The sequence below is a fragment of the Lagenorhynchus albirostris genome, chromosome 3 (assembly GCF_949774975.1).
Source record: "Lagenorhynchus albirostris chromosome 3, mLagAlb1.1, whole genome shotgun sequence".
Taxonomy (NCBI): domain Eukaryota; kingdom Metazoa; phylum Chordata; class Mammalia; order Artiodactyla; family Delphinidae; genus Lagenorhynchus; species Lagenorhynchus albirostris.
In genome coordinates, this window is record NC_083097.1 from 143,867,476 (window position 1) to 143,885,949 (window position 18,474).

The 18,474-nt window shown below is 44.6% G+C and overlaps 1 protein-coding gene across 1 annotated transcript in view; it reads left to right on the top strand.

Annotated features, from left to right (window-relative positions):
- TENM2 (teneurin transmembrane protein 2) overlaps positions 1-18,236 on the top strand; it is a 1,157,329-nt gene extending 1,139,093 nt beyond the window's left edge. The window contains 2 exon segments of the mRNA XM_060144169.1: positions 14,418-14,548; positions 16,192-18,236. Of these exon segments, the coding sequence (XP_060000152.1) occupies positions 14,418-14,548; positions 16,192-16,953 (893 nt within the window). The 3' untranslated portion in view covers positions 16,954-18,236.
- Positions 18,237-18,474: the final 238 nt, after the last annotated feature.

Here is an 18,474-nt window from a genome sequence, read left to right on the forward strand (position 1 = left end):
AGTACTAGAAATGCAGTGGAGGGCAAGATAGAGTCCCTATCTTCAGGGAGATAAGCAAGGAAATCTGGATGGATGGATGGATGGATGGATGGATGGATGGATGGATGGATGGATGGATGGATGGGAGGAAAAATACCAACTTTCAGCAAGGAATCTGGAGCCATCTCACCTGTACATGCATTGTAGAGGAGTAACAATGGGGACCCCAATTCCAAGCCCCCCCCCCAAGTTCCAGGAAACTCTTAGCTCTTGGCCAATGGGCCAGGGAAGCATCAAGCCCAAGGGGTCCCGACCCTCAGGTGGCCAGGGATCACTTGTCCACCCCCAAGACTGGAAAGAAAGCAGCAGCTCCTTGGAACACAGGGCTGCCCTCAGTGCCCCATGCTGCAGAAAGAAATAGATGACCCTAAAGGTTAACTTGTGGCCCTGCTATGCCTCACTGACAAGTCCCAGAGCCTTTGAAGTTGAACCCAGCATCCTCCTACAACCGAAGCAGCTGCTACCTTTGGAGTGCAGGAGTTTTGGCCAAGCTAGTTCCCTCCCGGTCTCCCCAGTGCGCCTCGTCAGGAGGCCCTGCCATGCTACTCTGCCAGGGCGTCCTCTCTTCCCCAGGGCTTGGCAGGGTTTGTGTCCCCCGCCAGTTCACTGGCGGACCTCTCGGGAAAGTACACACCCGTATGTATATAGTTTCAAATAATGATAAAGCAGGGAAGATAAATGAAGTAGGTAAAGAGTTAGAGAGTGGTGGGAAGTGTCTTGTATCTTTAGGGCACTCACAGATAGGTGGCATTTGAGCAGAGGCCATTATGAAGTGGGGGAGGGAGAGGAAGCGTATTCCAGCCAAAGGAAACAATGTGAATGGGGAGGCAGCCCATGCCTATCTCGGCCATAGGAGAAGAAGGCCCTGCCCCGCAAGAATGCGCTTCCCAGAGCCTGACTTGGCACTGGATACCTTAGGGATGAATCAGCCAAAGGCAAATAAAAAGAAAGCCCTCCGCATGGGATGAACACACGCCCACAGCTGCCAAGACCCAAACAAAATCATTCGCAGAGCACAGCGTGCCTCCCTGCCCCCCTCAGCTACTCTCCTGGTCCTCCTGAAAGGACAAAAAGAAATTCGAGTTTTCTGAATAGCAAGATGGCTTTCCTCATTCCAGGGCTTCATGGAGACTCAATAAACGGGCATCAGATCAAGTTGAACTAAGTCCAACAAAACTGAATCCAGAAAACATTAGAAAGAGTCTAAAATAAAAGGTAACGTTAGAGAAGCTGCACGCATAGAGCTGACGTCCGCAGTCAAAGCAAAGTCAGAGGGGCTGCCGCTCAACGTGAGATGACCCCTGGAGACTGCAGCCCAGAAGAGAACGCCAAGTCATGCTCCGCCATTCGGATGTTGGCGAATCTGTAAACCCATCTTTATGCGTCTTGATTTGCATCGTAGGAGATGAGCAGAGGGGTTGAACTTGCAGCTCACAATTGAAGAAGGGATTAAGATGTAGTCGGCAGGAGCACAGTGGGCAGAACTACTGTCTCTCTGGTGCGCAAAAGAATCTTTGCTGTTTGGAAACAGAGCTCTCTGAATGCAAGAGACAGCTGCTGAGGCTGGAGGAGGCTGTGTCCTCCCCCAAAATGCTGGCACAAAGGAGAGCAGCAGAGCATACCCGTTAGGAGCTCAAAGACATCTGGGCTGGACACAGCTGTATCTACCAAGGGGGGGTAAGGGAGGGCAAGAAGTGATTCCTTTCCCACTCACGGGCTCTAAAGCTGCACCCTTTTTACCAGTTATCGTTTAAGGTAATATATTGATGACTGATATATCTGTGATACGAAAGATAATTGAGGAAAGGATATAAAAAACAGACTCAGAGATACAGACCCTCTCCCCAAAAACCTGCAGTGCCCTGGGCTTTTCCAGTGACAGTGAGTCCCAGGAAACTCCTCAGTCCTGGGCAAACCAAGACCTGTGCTCAGGCCCAAGCCTGGCCCGTCCTCAAGCCGGTTCCTTCTGATGTTAGAACCTGAATACATCTCCAGACACCAATTCTGGCCTTGCCAGTCACTTGCTGTGTGACCCATACGAATGTCTTAACCTTTCTGAGCCTTAGCTTCTTCATTGGCAGCACCGTGCGAGTAACAGCACTTAGCCTGCAGTGCTGTGAAAAGTAAGTGAATCATGACACGTAAGGCACCTAGCCCTGGGCAAAGGCTTATCAATGGTAGGAATGCATTTGTTACTTGTAAGCAGCTATGCACCTGAAGACAGGGAGTTTGTAGGGGAGGAGTGAAATTACCACCTTTGTGTAATTCTCTGGGGTTCCCAGGGGTCTCCAGCTCCACCCTGAAACAGATCCCAACTCTGCTCTGAGTGGCATTGCTTTGGCACATCTGAAACCCCAAATTTGGAGGTAAGCGAACCCCCCATATGTCACCCACGATGACTCGGGTTGGCTTCTCCCCGGCCGTCTCTGGGCTTACAGACCCCCAGGCACACATGAAAGTGAAGTCGAATTTTGTGGAGTTTGATTTCCCTAAGTGAGGAGGGAGGCCCAGCCTCCTTCTTGCTTTACTCTCTTCTCTCTCTGCACTTACTACCTAGGCTGCTGTGCTGACAGCGTGCGTTAGAGAGAGCGTGCGGGCTTCAGCTGCCCATGCTGTGAACAACATGGGGCGGGGGAGTGATGGGCTATTAGGAGGGGCCACATCGCCACTCCTACCTCAAGGACTCCCTCTCGACAGATTGTTTAGGGAGGCTGTCACCAGAGACAGCCAGTGACTTTGAAAGGAGGAGGGGTGTTTGTGTGATGCCAGAAGCGCCTTCTGCAGGATGGAGGAGACAAGCAACTTGAAGAAACATTTTTCAGAAGAGAGTTAGACTTGGAAACCAAGCCATGTTAGAAACTTAAAAAGATGGAACAGATAGATGACATGAACTATTACTGTTCATGGGAGCAGCCATTAAAATGTCTGGTCCCAAAGGCAGGGTGTTGTTAACATCATCTCCTGGAGACTAGGGAGGATCCCTGCAGGGGAGAGATCAAGTTGGGGAGAGTCTGTTGAGGGCAAAGACCTCTCTCTTGCCTTTCTTGGGATTCCCTCCATATCCCTGGTGAAAGATGGGCTGAGTTTATATGTTGTTCAGATGAGGTATTAAATAACATGGAAACACAGATGGGAAAAGTTAGTTTCTCTTCAGTGATCTTTTTATTCTCCCACTTCAGCAGAGGAGAAAGCCTCCACTTGATGCTGGTGTGTATGTAACACCTCGTTAACACTTCTCATCTCCCTTTTTAACAGAGAGAGCAGGTCTAAGACTCCCCGGTAGCAGGTAACAAAATCGTGCTCCAGCTTAATTGCATTGTTTTGTTTTAATTTTACAGTTATTTTCTGTTTGCATCAAGTGAGAGTGCTCTCCCACTTATGGTAGTGACATAAAGTTTCTTTTTTATAATGGATGTGCTTAAGTAGACAAAGCAAAACAAGTACAGATGATCCCCGGATATGGCAAAACCACCACGATAGGTGATCATGACGGGTAACCACAAATACCCAGAGTCTGGTAACCGCACTGCACAGTGTTCACCACCTACTTCGCACAGAGGTGCTCTGTGGACATATGATCATTGCTAGACGAAAGCGAGGCTTCTGTCTGCTTGATGCTGACACACTTTTTAAGGCAATTTCAAACCTGTATTCTTAAGTGACTTTTTTATTGACGTATAGTTGACTTACAGTATTACATTAGCTTCAGGGGTATAACATAGCGATTCAATATTTTTATAGGTTATGCACAAAAGTTATTACAGTACTACTGACTATATTCCCTGAGTTGTACATTACATCCCTGTGACCTATTTATAACTGGTAGTTGTAGCTTTTAACCCCCTTCACCTATTTATCCCATTTCCCAACCCACCTCCCCTCTGGCAACCACCTGTTTGTTCTCTGTATCTGAGTCTGTTTGTTTTGTCACATTTGTTCATTAGTTTTGTTTTTTAGAGTCCACATTTAAGTGAAAACATATGTTATTCGTCTTTCTGTAACTTCTTTCACTTAGAATCTCCTCCAGGTCCATCCATGTTGTCACAAATGGCAAGATTTCACTCTTTTTTATAGCTGAGTAATGTTCCATTATATATGTGTATAACCACATCTTCTTTATCCATTCATCTGTCCATGGACGCTTAGGTTCCATATGTTGGCTATTGTAAATAATGCTGTGATGAACATGGGGTTGCATATATCTTTTCAAATTAGTGTTTTCTTTGGATAAATACCCAGGAGTGGAATTGCTGGATCATATGGTAGTTGTGTTTTTAATTTTTGAGGACCCTCCATACTGTTTTCCATAGTGGCTACACCAATTCACATTCCCATCAACACTGCACGAGAGGGCCCTTTTCTCCACATCTTCACCAACTCTTACTGTTTCTTGTCTTTTTGGTGACAGTGATTCTGACAGGTGTGTGGTACTATCTCACTGTGGCATCTTTGTTTGCATCTTTCTGATGATTATTGAGGTTAAATGACTCTTAAATGGGCTATCGCTAATACGTGTACTTGCCACGTCATTCAAGGAACTTGTTTGTGTCTAAGGCTGATAAACACACTGTGGATTCCCAGAATCCCTCTCATTAGAGGGTCTTCTAGGCCTGTATGTTTAGTGGTGAAGTCAGCATTAAACCCCTCATAGCAGTCCCAGGGCAGGAGGTGGGTAGACCTTACTCAGCCCCTTCAGAAGCATCTTCTCAAGCAGGTACAGGTAGTTCCTCTGTCACACACACTACTCAGGGTGGCTTTTGCCACATATAGTCAGCGTTTGTTCATCCACTCCATGGATACTTATTGAGCACCTATTTTGTGCTAGGCCTGGGGAGACATCAGTGAATGAAACAGATTTTTTAACTCCGGGTCCTGATGGAGCTTACATTCTCGGTGAGGGAGACAGACAATAAACAATAAATGTCATAAATGCCCAAATGAGACACATGTTCGAGTGTGGTAACTGTTTTGGGGATGGGGGGATGAGTGGAGGAAGCGGACTTGGGATTGCTGGGGGTGGGAACAGGCAGGGGTTAAACATGAAGTTGGCCTTATTGGAGGCAACATCCGAGCAAGACTTGAAAAAGGGAAGAGTGAGACAGCCAGAAGATACCTTCAGGGAAGCACACTCCAGGCAGAGGGCTTGCCTGTATAAAGGCTCCGAGATGAGTGTGCACCTGGCATGTTCAAGAAACGGCACAGAGGCTGGAGCTGAGTGAGCAAGAGAGAGAGAGGAGAAGACGAGGTCAGAGAGATCACGGGCAAGGTCCTTAGAGACCATTAGAAGGACTTTCACATTTTCATTGAGAGAAATGGGGGATCGCTGGAGTGTTACAAGTAAAGGAATGGTAAGGGCCTTTTCCATGTCTAAAGGTATGTGGAGCACAGAAGTGAAAGCAGGGAGGCCAGTTAGAAATCAAGGCAAGAGATCATGGGCCAGGGCTGAGGTGGTGGAAATGGTGAGAAGTGGACACAGATTCTGGTCTATTTTAAAAGTGAAAGTAAAGGATTTAACCATAGGACCCAGCAATTCCACACCTAGGTGTATACATAAGAGAACTGAAAAGAGGTTTTCAAACATCAGTTTGTACCATCATCAGAAAGTCTACAAATAATAAATGCTGGAGAGGGTGTGGAAAAAAGGGAACCATCCTACACTGTTGGCAGGGATGAAAACCGGTGTAACCACTATGGAGAACAATATGGAGGTTCCTAAAAAAACTAAAAATAGAACTACCATATAATCCAGCAATCCCACTCCTGGGCATATATCCAGAAAAGATGAAACTATAACTCAGAAAGATACACGCACCCCAATGTTCATAGCAGCACTATTTACAATAGCCAAGACATGGAAGCAACCTAAGCCCATCAACAGATGGATAAAGATGTGGCATATATATACAATGGAATATTACTCAGCCATAAAAAAGAATGAAATAATGCCATTTGCCCCAATATGAGTGGACCTAGAGATTATCATACTAAGTGAAAAAATCAGAGAAAGACAAATATTATATGATACTGCTTATATGTAGAATCTAAAAAATAGTACAAATTAAGTTATTTAAAAACAGAAACAAACTCACAGGCAGAGAAAAGAACTTACTGTTACCAAAGGGGATGGGAGGAGGGAGGGATAAATTAGGAGTTTGAGATTAACAGATACACACTACTATATATAAAAGAGATACACAAAAAGGACCTGCTGTATTGCACAGGGAACTATATTCAATATTTTGTAATCAGCTATAATGGAAAATAGTTTGAAAAAGAATATATATATAGAGCCCCTCGATTCCAGACAAGATGGCGGAGTAGAAGGACTTTCACTCACTTCTTCTCATGAAAACACCAAAATCACAACTAACCGCTGAACACCAAAATCACAACTGCTGAACAACCATCAACAAAAAAGGTATTTTACCTACCAAAGACAAAGAAGAAGTCACAATGAGACAGGAGAAGGAGTGCTTTCACTCTATAATCAAATCCCATACCTGCTGCGTGGGCGACCCATGAACTGGAAAATAATTATATTGCAGAGGTTCTCCCACAGGAGTGACTTCTGAGCCCCATGTCAGGCTCCCCAGCCTGAGGATCTGGCAACAGGAGAAGGAGCCCCAGAGCATTTGACTTGGAAGGCCAGAGGAGCTTGAGTGCAGGAGCTCCACAGGACTGGAGGAAACAGAGACTCCACTCTTAGAGGATGCACACAAGATTTCACATGCACTGGGCCCAGCACAAAGCAGTGACTCCACAGGAGCCTGGGCTAGACCTACCTGCGGGCCTTGGAGGGTCTCCTGGGGAGGCGGCAGTTGGCTGGGGCTCACTGTGGGGGCAGGAACACTGGTGGTGGAGGTCCCAGGGAATATTGATGGGTGTGAGCTCTCCCAAAGGTCACCATTTTGGCACCGAGACCTGACCTCACCCAACAGCCTGCAGGCTCCAGTGCTGGGACGCCTCAGGCCAAACAACCAGTGGGGTGGGGGAGAGAACACAGCCCCACCCATCAGCAGACAGGCTGCCTAAAGTTGTACTGAGCTCACAGCCACCTAAAAATATACCCCTTGACACAGCCCTGCCCACCAGAGGGACAAGCCCAGCTCCAACCACCAGTGTGCAGGCATCAGTCCCTCCCACCAGGAAGCCTACACAGCCTCTGGACCAACCTCAGCCACCAGAGAGCAGACACCAGAAGAAGGAGGAACTACGAACCTGCAGCCTGCAGAAAGGAGACCACAAACACAGGAAGTCAGACAAAATGAGACAGCAGAGAAATATGTTTCAGACGAAGGAACAAGATAAAAACCCAGAAGAACAAGTAACTGAAGTGGAGATAGGCAATCTACCTGAAAAAGAATTCAGAGTAATGATAGTAAAGATGATCCAAGATCTTGGAAAAAGAATGGAGGCACAGACTGAGGAAATACAAGAAATGTTTAACAAAGACCTAGAAAATTTAAAGAACAAACAGAGATGAACAATACAATAACTGAAATGAAAAATACACTAGAAGGAATCAAAAGTAGAATAAATGAGGCAGAAGAACTAATAAGTGAGCTGGAAGAGAGTGCTGGAAATCATTGCCGTGGAATAGAATAAAGAAAAAAGAATAAAAAGAAATGAGAACAGTCTCAGAGACTTCTGGGACAACATTAAACACACCAACATTCATATTATAGAGGTCCCAGAAGGAGAAGAGAGAGAGAAAGGGCCCAAGAAAATATTTGAAGAGATTATAGCCGAAAACTCCCCTAACATGAGAAAGGAAACACTCGTTCAAGTCCAGGAAGTGCAGAGGTCCACACAAGATAAACCCAAGGAGGAACACGCCAAGACACATATTAATCAATGACAAAAATGAAAGACAAAGAAAAATATTAAAAACAAGGGAAAAGCAACAAATAACATACAAGGGAATCCCCATAAGACTATCAGCTGATTTTTCAGCAGAAACTCTGCAGGCCAGAAGGGAGTGGCACGATATATTTAAAGTGATGAAAGGGAAAAACCAACGACCACAAATACTCTACCCAGCAAGGCTCTTGCTCAGATTCGATGGATAAAGTAAAACGTTTACAGACAAGCAAAAGCTAAAAGAATTCAGCACCACCAAATCAGCTTTACAACAAATCCTAAAGGAACTTCTCTAGGCGGAAAAGAAGGCCACAACTAAAAACAAGAAAATTACAAATGGGAAAGCTCACCGGTAAAGGCAAACATAAAGTAAAGGTAGGAAATCATCCACATACAAATATGATATCAAAACCAGCAGTCGTGAGAAGAGCAGAGTACAAATACAGGATATTGTAAATGCATTGGAAATTATTAGAAGACCAGCAACTTAAAACAATCTTGTATACATATAGACTTCTATATCAAAACCTCATGGGAACTGCAAACCAAAAATCTACAATAGATACACACACACAAAGCAATCCAAACACAATACTAAAGATAGTTATCAAATCACAAGAGAGAGAACAAAAGAGGAAGGGAAGAAAAAAGCCCTACAAAAGCAAATCCAAAACAATTAACAAAACGGCAATAAAAACATACATATCGAAAATTACCTTAAATGTAAATGGAGTAAATGCTCCACCCAAAAGACATAGACTGGCTCAGTGGATACAAAAACAAGACCTGGATATATGCTGTCTACAAGAGACCCACTTCAGATCTAGAGACACATACAGACTGAAAGTGAGGAGGTAGAAAAGGGTATTCCATGCAAATAGAAATCAAAAGAAAGCTGGAGTATCAATATCAGACAAAATAGACTTTAAAATAAAGACTGTTACGAGAGACAAAGAAGGACACTACATAATGATCAAGGGATCAATCCAAGAAGAAGATATAACAATTGTAAATATATATGCACCCAGCATAGGAGCACCTCAAAATATAAGGCAAATACTAACAGCCATAAAAGGAGAATCAACAGTAACACAATAATAGTGGGTGACTTCAACACCCCACTTCCATCAATGGACAGATCATCCAGACAGAAAATCAATAAGGAAACACAGGCCTTAAATGACACATTAGACCAGATGGACTTGATATTTATAGAACCTTCCATCTGAAAGCAGCAGAATACACATTCTTCTCAGGTACACACAGAACATTCTCCAGGATAGATCACATCTTGGGCCACAAAGCAAGCCTCAATAAATTTAAGAAAATTGAAATCATATCAAACATCTTTTCCAGCCACAATGGCAAACATCCTAAAGATGCTACCAGAAAACTAGTAGAGCTCATCAATGAATTTGGTAAATTTGCAGAATACAAAATTAACACACAGAAATCTGTTGCATTCCTATACATTAACAATGAAAGATCAGAAAGAGAAATTAAGGAAACAATCCCATTTACCATCACTTCAAAAGGAATAAAATACCTAGGAATAAATCTACCTAAAGAGGCAAAAGACTTGTACTCTGAAAACTATAAGATGTTGATGAAAGAAATCAAAGATGGCACAAACAGATGGAAAGATACACCATGTTCTTGGATTGGAAGAATGAATATTGTGAAAATGACTATACTACTCAAGGCAATCTACATATTCAGTGCAATTCCTATCAAATTACCAATGGCATTTTTAGAGAACAAGAACAAAAATTTTTAAATTTGTATGGAAACACCAAAGACCCCCAAATAGCCAAAGCAGTTCTGAGAAAGAAAAACGGAGCTGGAGGAATCATACTCCCTGACCTCAAACTATACTACAAAGCTACAATAATCAGAACAGTATGGTACTGGCACAAAAACAGAACTATAAATCAATGGAACAGGATAGAAAGCCCAAATATAAACCCACGCACCTGTGGTCAATCTCCAACAAAGGAGGCAAGAATAAACAATGGAGAAAAGACAGTCTCTTCAATAAGTGGTGCTGGGAAAACTGGACAGCTACATGTAAAAGAATAAAATTAGAACATTCTCTAACACCATACACAAAAATAAACTTTAAATGGTTCAAAGATCTAAATGTAAGGCCAGATACTATAAAAATCTTAGAGGAAAACATAGGCAGAACACTCTGAAATAAATCACAGCAAGATCTTTTTGGATCCACCTCCTAGAGGAATGAAAATAAAAACAAAAATAAAAGGGACCTAATTAAACTTAAAAAGCTTTTGCACAGCAAAGGAAACCATAAACAGAATAAAAAGACGACCTACAGAATGGGAGAAATTATTTACAAACGTAGTGACCAACAAGGGATTAATCTCCCAAATATACAAACAGCTCATGCAGCTCTATATCAAAGAAACAAACAACCCAATCAGAAACTGGGCAGAAGATCTAAATAGACATTTCTCCAAAGAAGACATACAGTGTGGTCAAAAAGCACATGGAAAGATGCTCAACATCACTAATTATTAGAGAAATGCAAATCAAAACTACAATGAGGTAATCACCTCACACAGGTCAGAATGGCCATCATCGAAAAGCCTACAAACAATAAATGCTGGAGAAGGTGTGGAAAAAAGGGAACCCTCCTACACTGTTGGTGGGAATGTAAATTGGCACGACCACGAGGAGAACAGTATGGAGGTTCTTTAAAAAACTAAAAATAGAACTACCATATGCCCAGCAATCCCACTCCTGGGCATATACCCTGAGAAAACCATAATTTGAAAAGAGACACACACCCCAATGTTCATTGCAGCACTGTTTACAATAGCAAAGACATGGAAGTAACCTAAATGCCCATCAACAAAGGAATGGATAAAGAAGATGTGGTACATATATACAATGGAATATTACTCGGCCATTAAAAAGAATGAAGTAACACCATTTGCAGCAACATGGATGGACCTAGAGATTATCATACTAAGTGAAGTAAGTCAGACAGAGAAAGACAAATATCATATGATATCACTTATATGTGGAATCTAAAAAAAATGATACAAATGAACTTATTTGCAAAACAGAAACAGACCCACAGACTTCGAAAGCAGACTTGTGGTTGCCAGGGGGAAATGTGGTGGGGAGGGATAAATTAGGAGTTTGGGATTAACATATACATACTACTATATATAAAATAATCAACAGGGACCTACTATATAGCACAGGGAACTCTACTCAATATTCTGGAATAACCTATATGGGAAAAGAATCTGAAAAAGAATGGATATATGTACATGAGTAACTGAATCAGTTAGCTGTACACCGGAAACTAACACATTGTAAATCAACTATACTCCAACATAAAATAAAAATTAAATAAAGAATATATATGTATGTATGTGTATAACTGAATCACTTTGCTGTACACCTGAAACGAATGCAACATTGTAAATCAGCTACACTTCATTTTTTAAAATGCTATCCTAAAATAACAATAATAAAATCCTGACAGTGAATGAAGAAAAATCAAGATAAATTTGTCCATGAATATTCATAATAGCATTATCCAAAATAGTAAAAAATAAAGGTGTAAACAACTCAGATAACCATTAACTGATGAATGAATAAACAACATGGGGTATAGCCAAATAACAGAATGTTATTCAGCCATAAAAAGGAATGAAGTGCTGACATAGGCTACAACATGGATGAACCTTGAAAACATTGTGCTAAATGAAAGAAGCCAGACACGAAAGGCCACACATTATATGATTTCGAAATATCCAGAATAGGCAACTCCACTGAGACAGAAAGCAGTGTTGGTTTTCAGGGACTGAGGGTAAAGGAGAATGCAGAATGACTGCTAACAGGTATGCGGTTTCTTTGGAGGTGATGAAAGTGTTCTGGAATTCAACAGAAATGAAGGTTGTACAATATTGTGAATGTACTAGAAGCCACTGCATTGTGTACTTTAAAATGTTTAACATGATGAATTTTATGTTACATGAAACTTACCTCAATTTTTTTTAAAAAGTAAAGGACTTACTGATGGTTTAGACATAGAGAGTGAGAAAAAGGAAGAGGTCAAGGATGGTAGCTGGAAGGATGGAGTTGCCGTAACCTGGGATGGAAAAGACTATGGCAACAGGTGCGGGGGAGGAAGATGAGTTCAGTTTTGGATAGAAGTCTGAAGTGTAATTACATACACTAGTTTGGAATTGAGGGAGAGGTCCTGGATGAAGACATACATTTTGGAGTCAGCATCTGCATGCAAATGGTATTGAGGGCTCTGAGGGTGCATAAGATCACCGTGTTTGGAAGAGTAGATAGAATGCAAAAGAAGTTCACAGACTGAGTCTAGGACATCCTGATATTCAGAGTAGGGAGATGAGGAGGAACCAATGAGGGACAAGGGGTGGCCACAAAGGTGAGAGGGTGACAAGGGAGTGTGCTGTTGAGAAAGCCAAGACAAAGAGAGACACAGCAGTGTTCAAGTTGTCAGATAAATTCTGATAGGTCGAACAAGATGAGGACCACAGTCAGCATTGGACTTAGCAACACAGAGGTCATTTGTGACCTTGACGAGAGTTGTTTTAATGAGTATCTGGGAGCAAAGCCTGATTCAGAGGAGATGAATGGGAGTCAGTGAGTCTAGAAAATTATTTTGAGTTTGAGAAGTTCTTGTAAAGGGGGTGAGACACGGGTGGTGGCTAAAGGAAGAAGGACGGACAAGAGAGGGATTTTTTTAAAGGTGGATTTTTAGTGGCATGTTTGTACGCTGATGGGGTTCATCCATTGGAAGAGGGAGTAAATTGATGGAGAGAGAGAGTTGCTGGAGCGCTGCCCCTGAGTGGGCGAAAATAAACGTGAGCTGGTGCACAAGTGGAGGGTTGATTCCAACAGCTCATCTAGAGTAACAGGAGGAAGGCGGGAATATGGGTGCAGATGCTGGTAGGCTGATAGATAGGATGAGGGTTTAGGGACATTCCCCTCTGGCCTCATCGGTTTTCTTAGACTAGAAATTAAGGTCATCTGCTAGAGCGCAGAAGGGAAAGCAGGTGTGGGAGGTTTTAGGCGAGATGAGAAGAGGTTAAATCATCCAGGAGAATGGGAGGAGGACTAAATGGAGGAAGGGGATGTAGTCAGATTGCCAGGGAGCAGGAAGGCACAATTGGGGTTCATTGACAGGAATTTAAAGGAACGCCAGTCAGTGTGGTTACATTCCTTTCTGCTGCCACGTTACATTCCTTCAGCTGCACAGGGATAAACATGGAATAGGCAGAGCCTTCCATGATTTAACCAAAATTGTGATTTCACCAAGCAGGTGTGATGAAGGGGCAAGGAGCTGAGATAATACACAAGGGAATAATTCTAATGATTGCCCATGGAATGTGTGCTAGGTGAGAAGAGAAGAGAGACCAAGAAGCTGAGGGAGGGAAAAGAAGTTTAGGGTAGGTTGAAGGTCCTAAGGAGAGGAGAGGCTCGGGGAGTATGGGTGTCAGGTTACAAAAAGGAGTAAACTAGAGAGTCCAGGTGGTGATCAGAGGGTGATGTACATGAAATTGAGGTAATGGGGGGATCAGAATTATTGATGATAACAAGGTCCAGAGGATGAGGAGAGTTAGTAGGGGGAGGATCACCAAAAAAATAAGAGGCCAGGCTCCTGGAAGGATCGACTGCTTGTCTAATGAAATTACTAAGAAGGAATTCAGGAACAGAGATGGAGAGAGTGACAGTGGAGCAGACTCAGTCTTGAGCCCTAGCAAGGAAGGGCAGTCGTCCTCTGAGCACACAGAGCTCTCTCTTGACCTCTCTCTGAAGCGTAGACACCTGAGGAAAGGGTCTCAGGAGCCAGATGACTGTCTGCGTTCCATACACTCAGGGAATCCCCTTTCTATAATGAGCCAGCCTCAGTGCAGCAGCAACCCGCCCCCCACCGAGGTCCTGCACAGTGTTAATCATCACGTCTGCATGTAGCCAGTCGTTGTGTCTCTAGCCTCTAAGCACATTGACTGGCCCGTAATCGATGCTCCCTTAAATACTTGCCAAATGAAGGTGTCCATATTTATTGAGCAACCCACGTGCCAGGCACTATGATAAGCCCTTGACATGGATTTTTCCCGTCAATCCTCACGACAGCCCAATGCGATTAGTACAGTTATTATCCCAATTCATATCTGAGGAACCTGAAGCTGAGAGAGGGTCAGGAACTTGCCCAAGGTCACACAGCAAGGGCATCGAAAGTAGATCTAGCTTACTCCAGCACCGTCCTAAATCACCACATGGGGAGGGCTGAGTGGGGGTCAACTGACCAAGTTTGGAAGGGCATCTACTTCCGAGAACCCAGGTAAGCAGCTCTGGGTCCGGGCCAGGAGACCTTCACAGGCTCTTGCCTCCCTCTCCTGCTGGACTCCATACACAACCCCCCATTTTATTTTGTTCTGTCTCCAAGATCCTCTCTGGCTTTCCATCCATCATGACTTCAGAAATCTTTATTTTCGTTTCCACCGTAGATGTGAAAAGCTGGCTGGTGATGTTTGGATTTCAGCTTAGCAACATAATTCCCGGCTTCCCAAGGGCCAAAATGTATTTCGTGCCTCCGCCCTATGAGTTGTCAGAGAGTCAAGCAAGTGAGAACGGACAGGTAAGTGGAGGTCCTTGCCAAGAATCCGATGACCATCATCGTTCCCTTTGGCAAACAGAACCATGTTGGAGCCAAGGGCATGTCAGTAGCGGAGGAAAACATCGGAGCTGGGTATAAAAGGGGCGTGAAACGTGGTGACTTCGCAGGACAACGAATGTCAGTACTGTTACTTGTCTGGCGCAGCACGTATTTCTTCCCAACCTCAATTATTACCTTAATTGTGGTATCATTATCTGTTCCGTATGTACCCTTGAGTCACTCCTTGATTAACCACAGCATTGAGAAATCTAGCAGCAACCTACCATCTGTGCTGCCTGTAAGATCATAACCCTTTTGGCTTTTATGGGACGTAATAAAACGGTGGTTTGCAGTTTCTGTCCCATTAAAGAACATTTTTATGCCTTACATAAAACCTCAGCGTTTTATGGCCCAAATGTATACAGATTGAGTTTTCTGAACATAATCTGTGCTTGGGTTTCTTGGTGATGACCGAGACGGTGGTTTCAATTTGGGTGCCGCTGAGACCTCGGCCACACCTGGACAGGGGATATCTGTGTTCAGATACCCCCAGCTACAGAACCTGTGCTCGGCACAATAAAAGTCTGAAAGATCTCACCTGCTCTGAATAATCGTCCAGACTGTGTCACTAGAGAGAGACCAGAGGAGCTGCTGGGTAATTGAGAACAGCATTCTCACAGTTCTGCCCGTGGGGACCACTCGGGGGATGAATAGCCATCATTTCGCTCATTTATCTAAGTGCTGTTACCTCCCAAGCACAGCCTCTTCCATTATCCCAGCCTGTCCCCCAACCACCAATTGAGGTGAGCTGTAATTTGTGAGTAGAGAACTCAAGGCCAAGGAGATAATGGGGATTTCATCCCTCTGCAGAAGCAGGGCTAGGATCCAAAGCAAATGACTCAGAAAGCCCAGGGACGGTCCCTCTGGCCCACGAAGCCAGCATCTGTTATTCCGGTGCTTCTCAAGCATTCATATGCACGCACACCAGCTAGAGTGTCTTGTTAAGCTGCAGCTTCTCACTCGGTGGGTCAGGAGGGAGGCCTGAGATCCTGCTTTTCTAACAGGGCGAGTCCTGGAGATGTCTCAGCTGCTAGCCATACTTTGAGTAGCCAGGTGCTAACCCAAGGAAGTTAATGAATAACCAGGGCACTGGCCTCAAAGAGAGGTAGGTCGCAGCAGCGGGGTTCACAGCTGCTCAGACAAACACCCTGCCAGGTCAGGATATTCAGGTCAGGATATTCCTGGGTCTGAAGTGTGTACGGCAGCTGCCGGATCATCAGCGGGCAGAGTGACTCTCTCTTCCGCAGTGATGGAGAGCCATGGTAAGTGGGTAGGCCTGGGTGCAGATACCAGCAATGCGGTACTCCTCCGTACCTCCATTTTTTAGTTAATGGCACAGTTACAAGGTGGAGAGGCCATAGCATCAGAGCACTGGAAACCTGCCAGTCTGTCCTAGTTCCAAAAGGTAGGACTATCTTAGCTCCTATCATGACAGACGCAAGACATATTCTTGCAGGAGAGTCCCAGCCTTCCTCTTTCTGACCCTTTGTCGCTGTGCTGCCCAGCCCGTACACACAGCGGCCCAGCCCGCCTTCTCAGCTTTCTGTGTTTTCTTATGCCCACAGCTCATTACAGGTGTCCAGCAGACAACCGAGAGGCACAACCAGGCCTTCATGGCCCTCGAAGGGCAGGTCATCTCTAAGAAGCTTCACGCCAGCATCCGAGAGAAAGCAGGCCACTGGTTCGCCACCACCACGCCCATCATCGGCAAAGGCATCATGTTCGCCATCAAAGAGGGGCGGGTGACCACCGGCACGTCCAGCATCGCCAGCGAGGACAGCCGCAAGGTGGCGTCCGTGCTGAACAACGCCTACTACCTGGACAAGATGCACTACAGCATCGAGGGCAAGGACACCCACTACTTTGTGAAGATCGGCTCGGCCGACGGCGACCTGGTCACCCTGGGCACCACCATCGGCCGCAAGGTGCTGGAGAGCGGGGTGAACGTGACCGTGTCGCAGCCCACGCTGCTGGTCAACGGCAGGACTCGAAGGTTCACCAACATCGAGTTCCAGTACTCCACGCTGCTGCTCAGCATCCGCTACGGCCTCACCCCCGACACCCTGGACGAAGAGAAGGCCCGCATCCTGGACCAGGCCAGGCAGAGGGCCCTGGGCACCGCCTGGGCCAAGGAACAGCAGAAAGCCAGGGACGGCCGAGAGGGCAGCCGCCTGTGGACTGAGGGCGAGAAGCAGCAGCTTCTGAGCACGGGGCGTGTGCAGGGTTACGAAGGCTATTACGTGCTTCCCGTCGAGCAATACCCCGAGCTGGCAGACAGTAGCAGCAACATCCAGTTTTTAAGACAGAATGAGATGGGAAAGAGGTAACAAAATCATGTGCTGCCATTCCTCGTCTGGATGGCTCAGCGGGAGTCACTGTTCTCTCCTCTCCTAAGGAGATGAAGACCTAACAGGGGCACTGAGGCCGGGCTGCTTTAGGACACCAAGTGGCAAGAAAGCTCACATTTTTTGAGTTCAAATGCTACTGTCCACGCGAGAAGTCCCACCTCCCGAAGTAGACTAAAGCCCGGCTGCAAATTCCTGAGGAAAAACAAAACAGACGAATGAACGATCACACAACCATGTTCCGAGTTCCCCTAAAATATGACCCACTTGTTCTGGGTCTACACAGCAAAGAGATGGAAAGAGACGCAAAATGTCCAAAAGGAAGAACAGACACACGCACAACATGAAGAAAAAAAAAAAACCCACACACATACACACAAACAAACACACCGACCGCAAAACAGAGATGTGAAGACGAGAAGGCCTCATCTTCTAATACCTCACTCATTCACACGTGAGCGACACACAGACGTCCGTGAGGGCCAGCATTCCAGGACCAGTTGAGGACAACAATTCAGACTGCTGGTTGGACAGATACTACAGACGTTTTCCTTTTCACAAATACAGGTGCATTTAAACCACGACTTTGGGGGTGATTTGTGTGTAGCGACTGGGGGGGGGATAAAAGTGAAAGAGTGAGCACTGGAAATACTTTTTAAAGAAAAAAAATATATAAGAACACAAGAAAAGAAAGGAAATGGATATCAAAGCGAAATAATACCGTTCAGCACTTAACTCTCAGGTCCCGATCTAGTCTGGCCTGAGCTAATTTATTTGAGCGCAGAGTGTAAAATTCAATTCCAAGGGTGGCTATAATCACTGCAGATAAATTTCATATTCTTTTGTCTTTGAAGATTCCATTGTGGACAGTAATACGCAGTTACAGGGTGTAGTCTCTTTAGATTCTGTAGTTCGTGGGTATCAGTGGCAGTAGAGGTGTGGGCATCGTGACACTCTTTTGCTAACGGGCACCACTTCAGATCACCCTGTACATACCTAAGCCTCAAGGCACAATCACTGTTTGAGATTTAAAATTATTAGTGTGTTTGTTTGGTCCAGAAACTGAGACAATCACATGACAGTCACCACGAGGAGAGAAAATAAAAAATTTTAAAAACCCACAAAAAGAAGAAAAAAAAGTTTAAAAAAAAAACAAAAAAAATGTCTAATAAGAACTTTGGTACAGGAACTTTTTTGTAATATACATGTATGACTTGTTCATCGAGTTTTTATATTAATTTTAATTTGCTGCTAAGCAAAGACTAGGGACAGCAAAGATAATTTATGGCAAAGTGTTTAAATTGTTTATACATAAATAAAGTCTCTAAAACTCCTGTGGACACTGGTCTTCTGTGCAAATGCTTTGAGGTGAGGGCCAGGTCCAAGTTTCTGGAGGAAAGGGGAGCTTCTCAAGATGCTGAGGCAGAGACGGAATTGTGAACTTACGGAGGAGCTGCTGTTACAGGCACCCCCTGCTCCCCAAGCTGCTCTAAATTCTAGAGT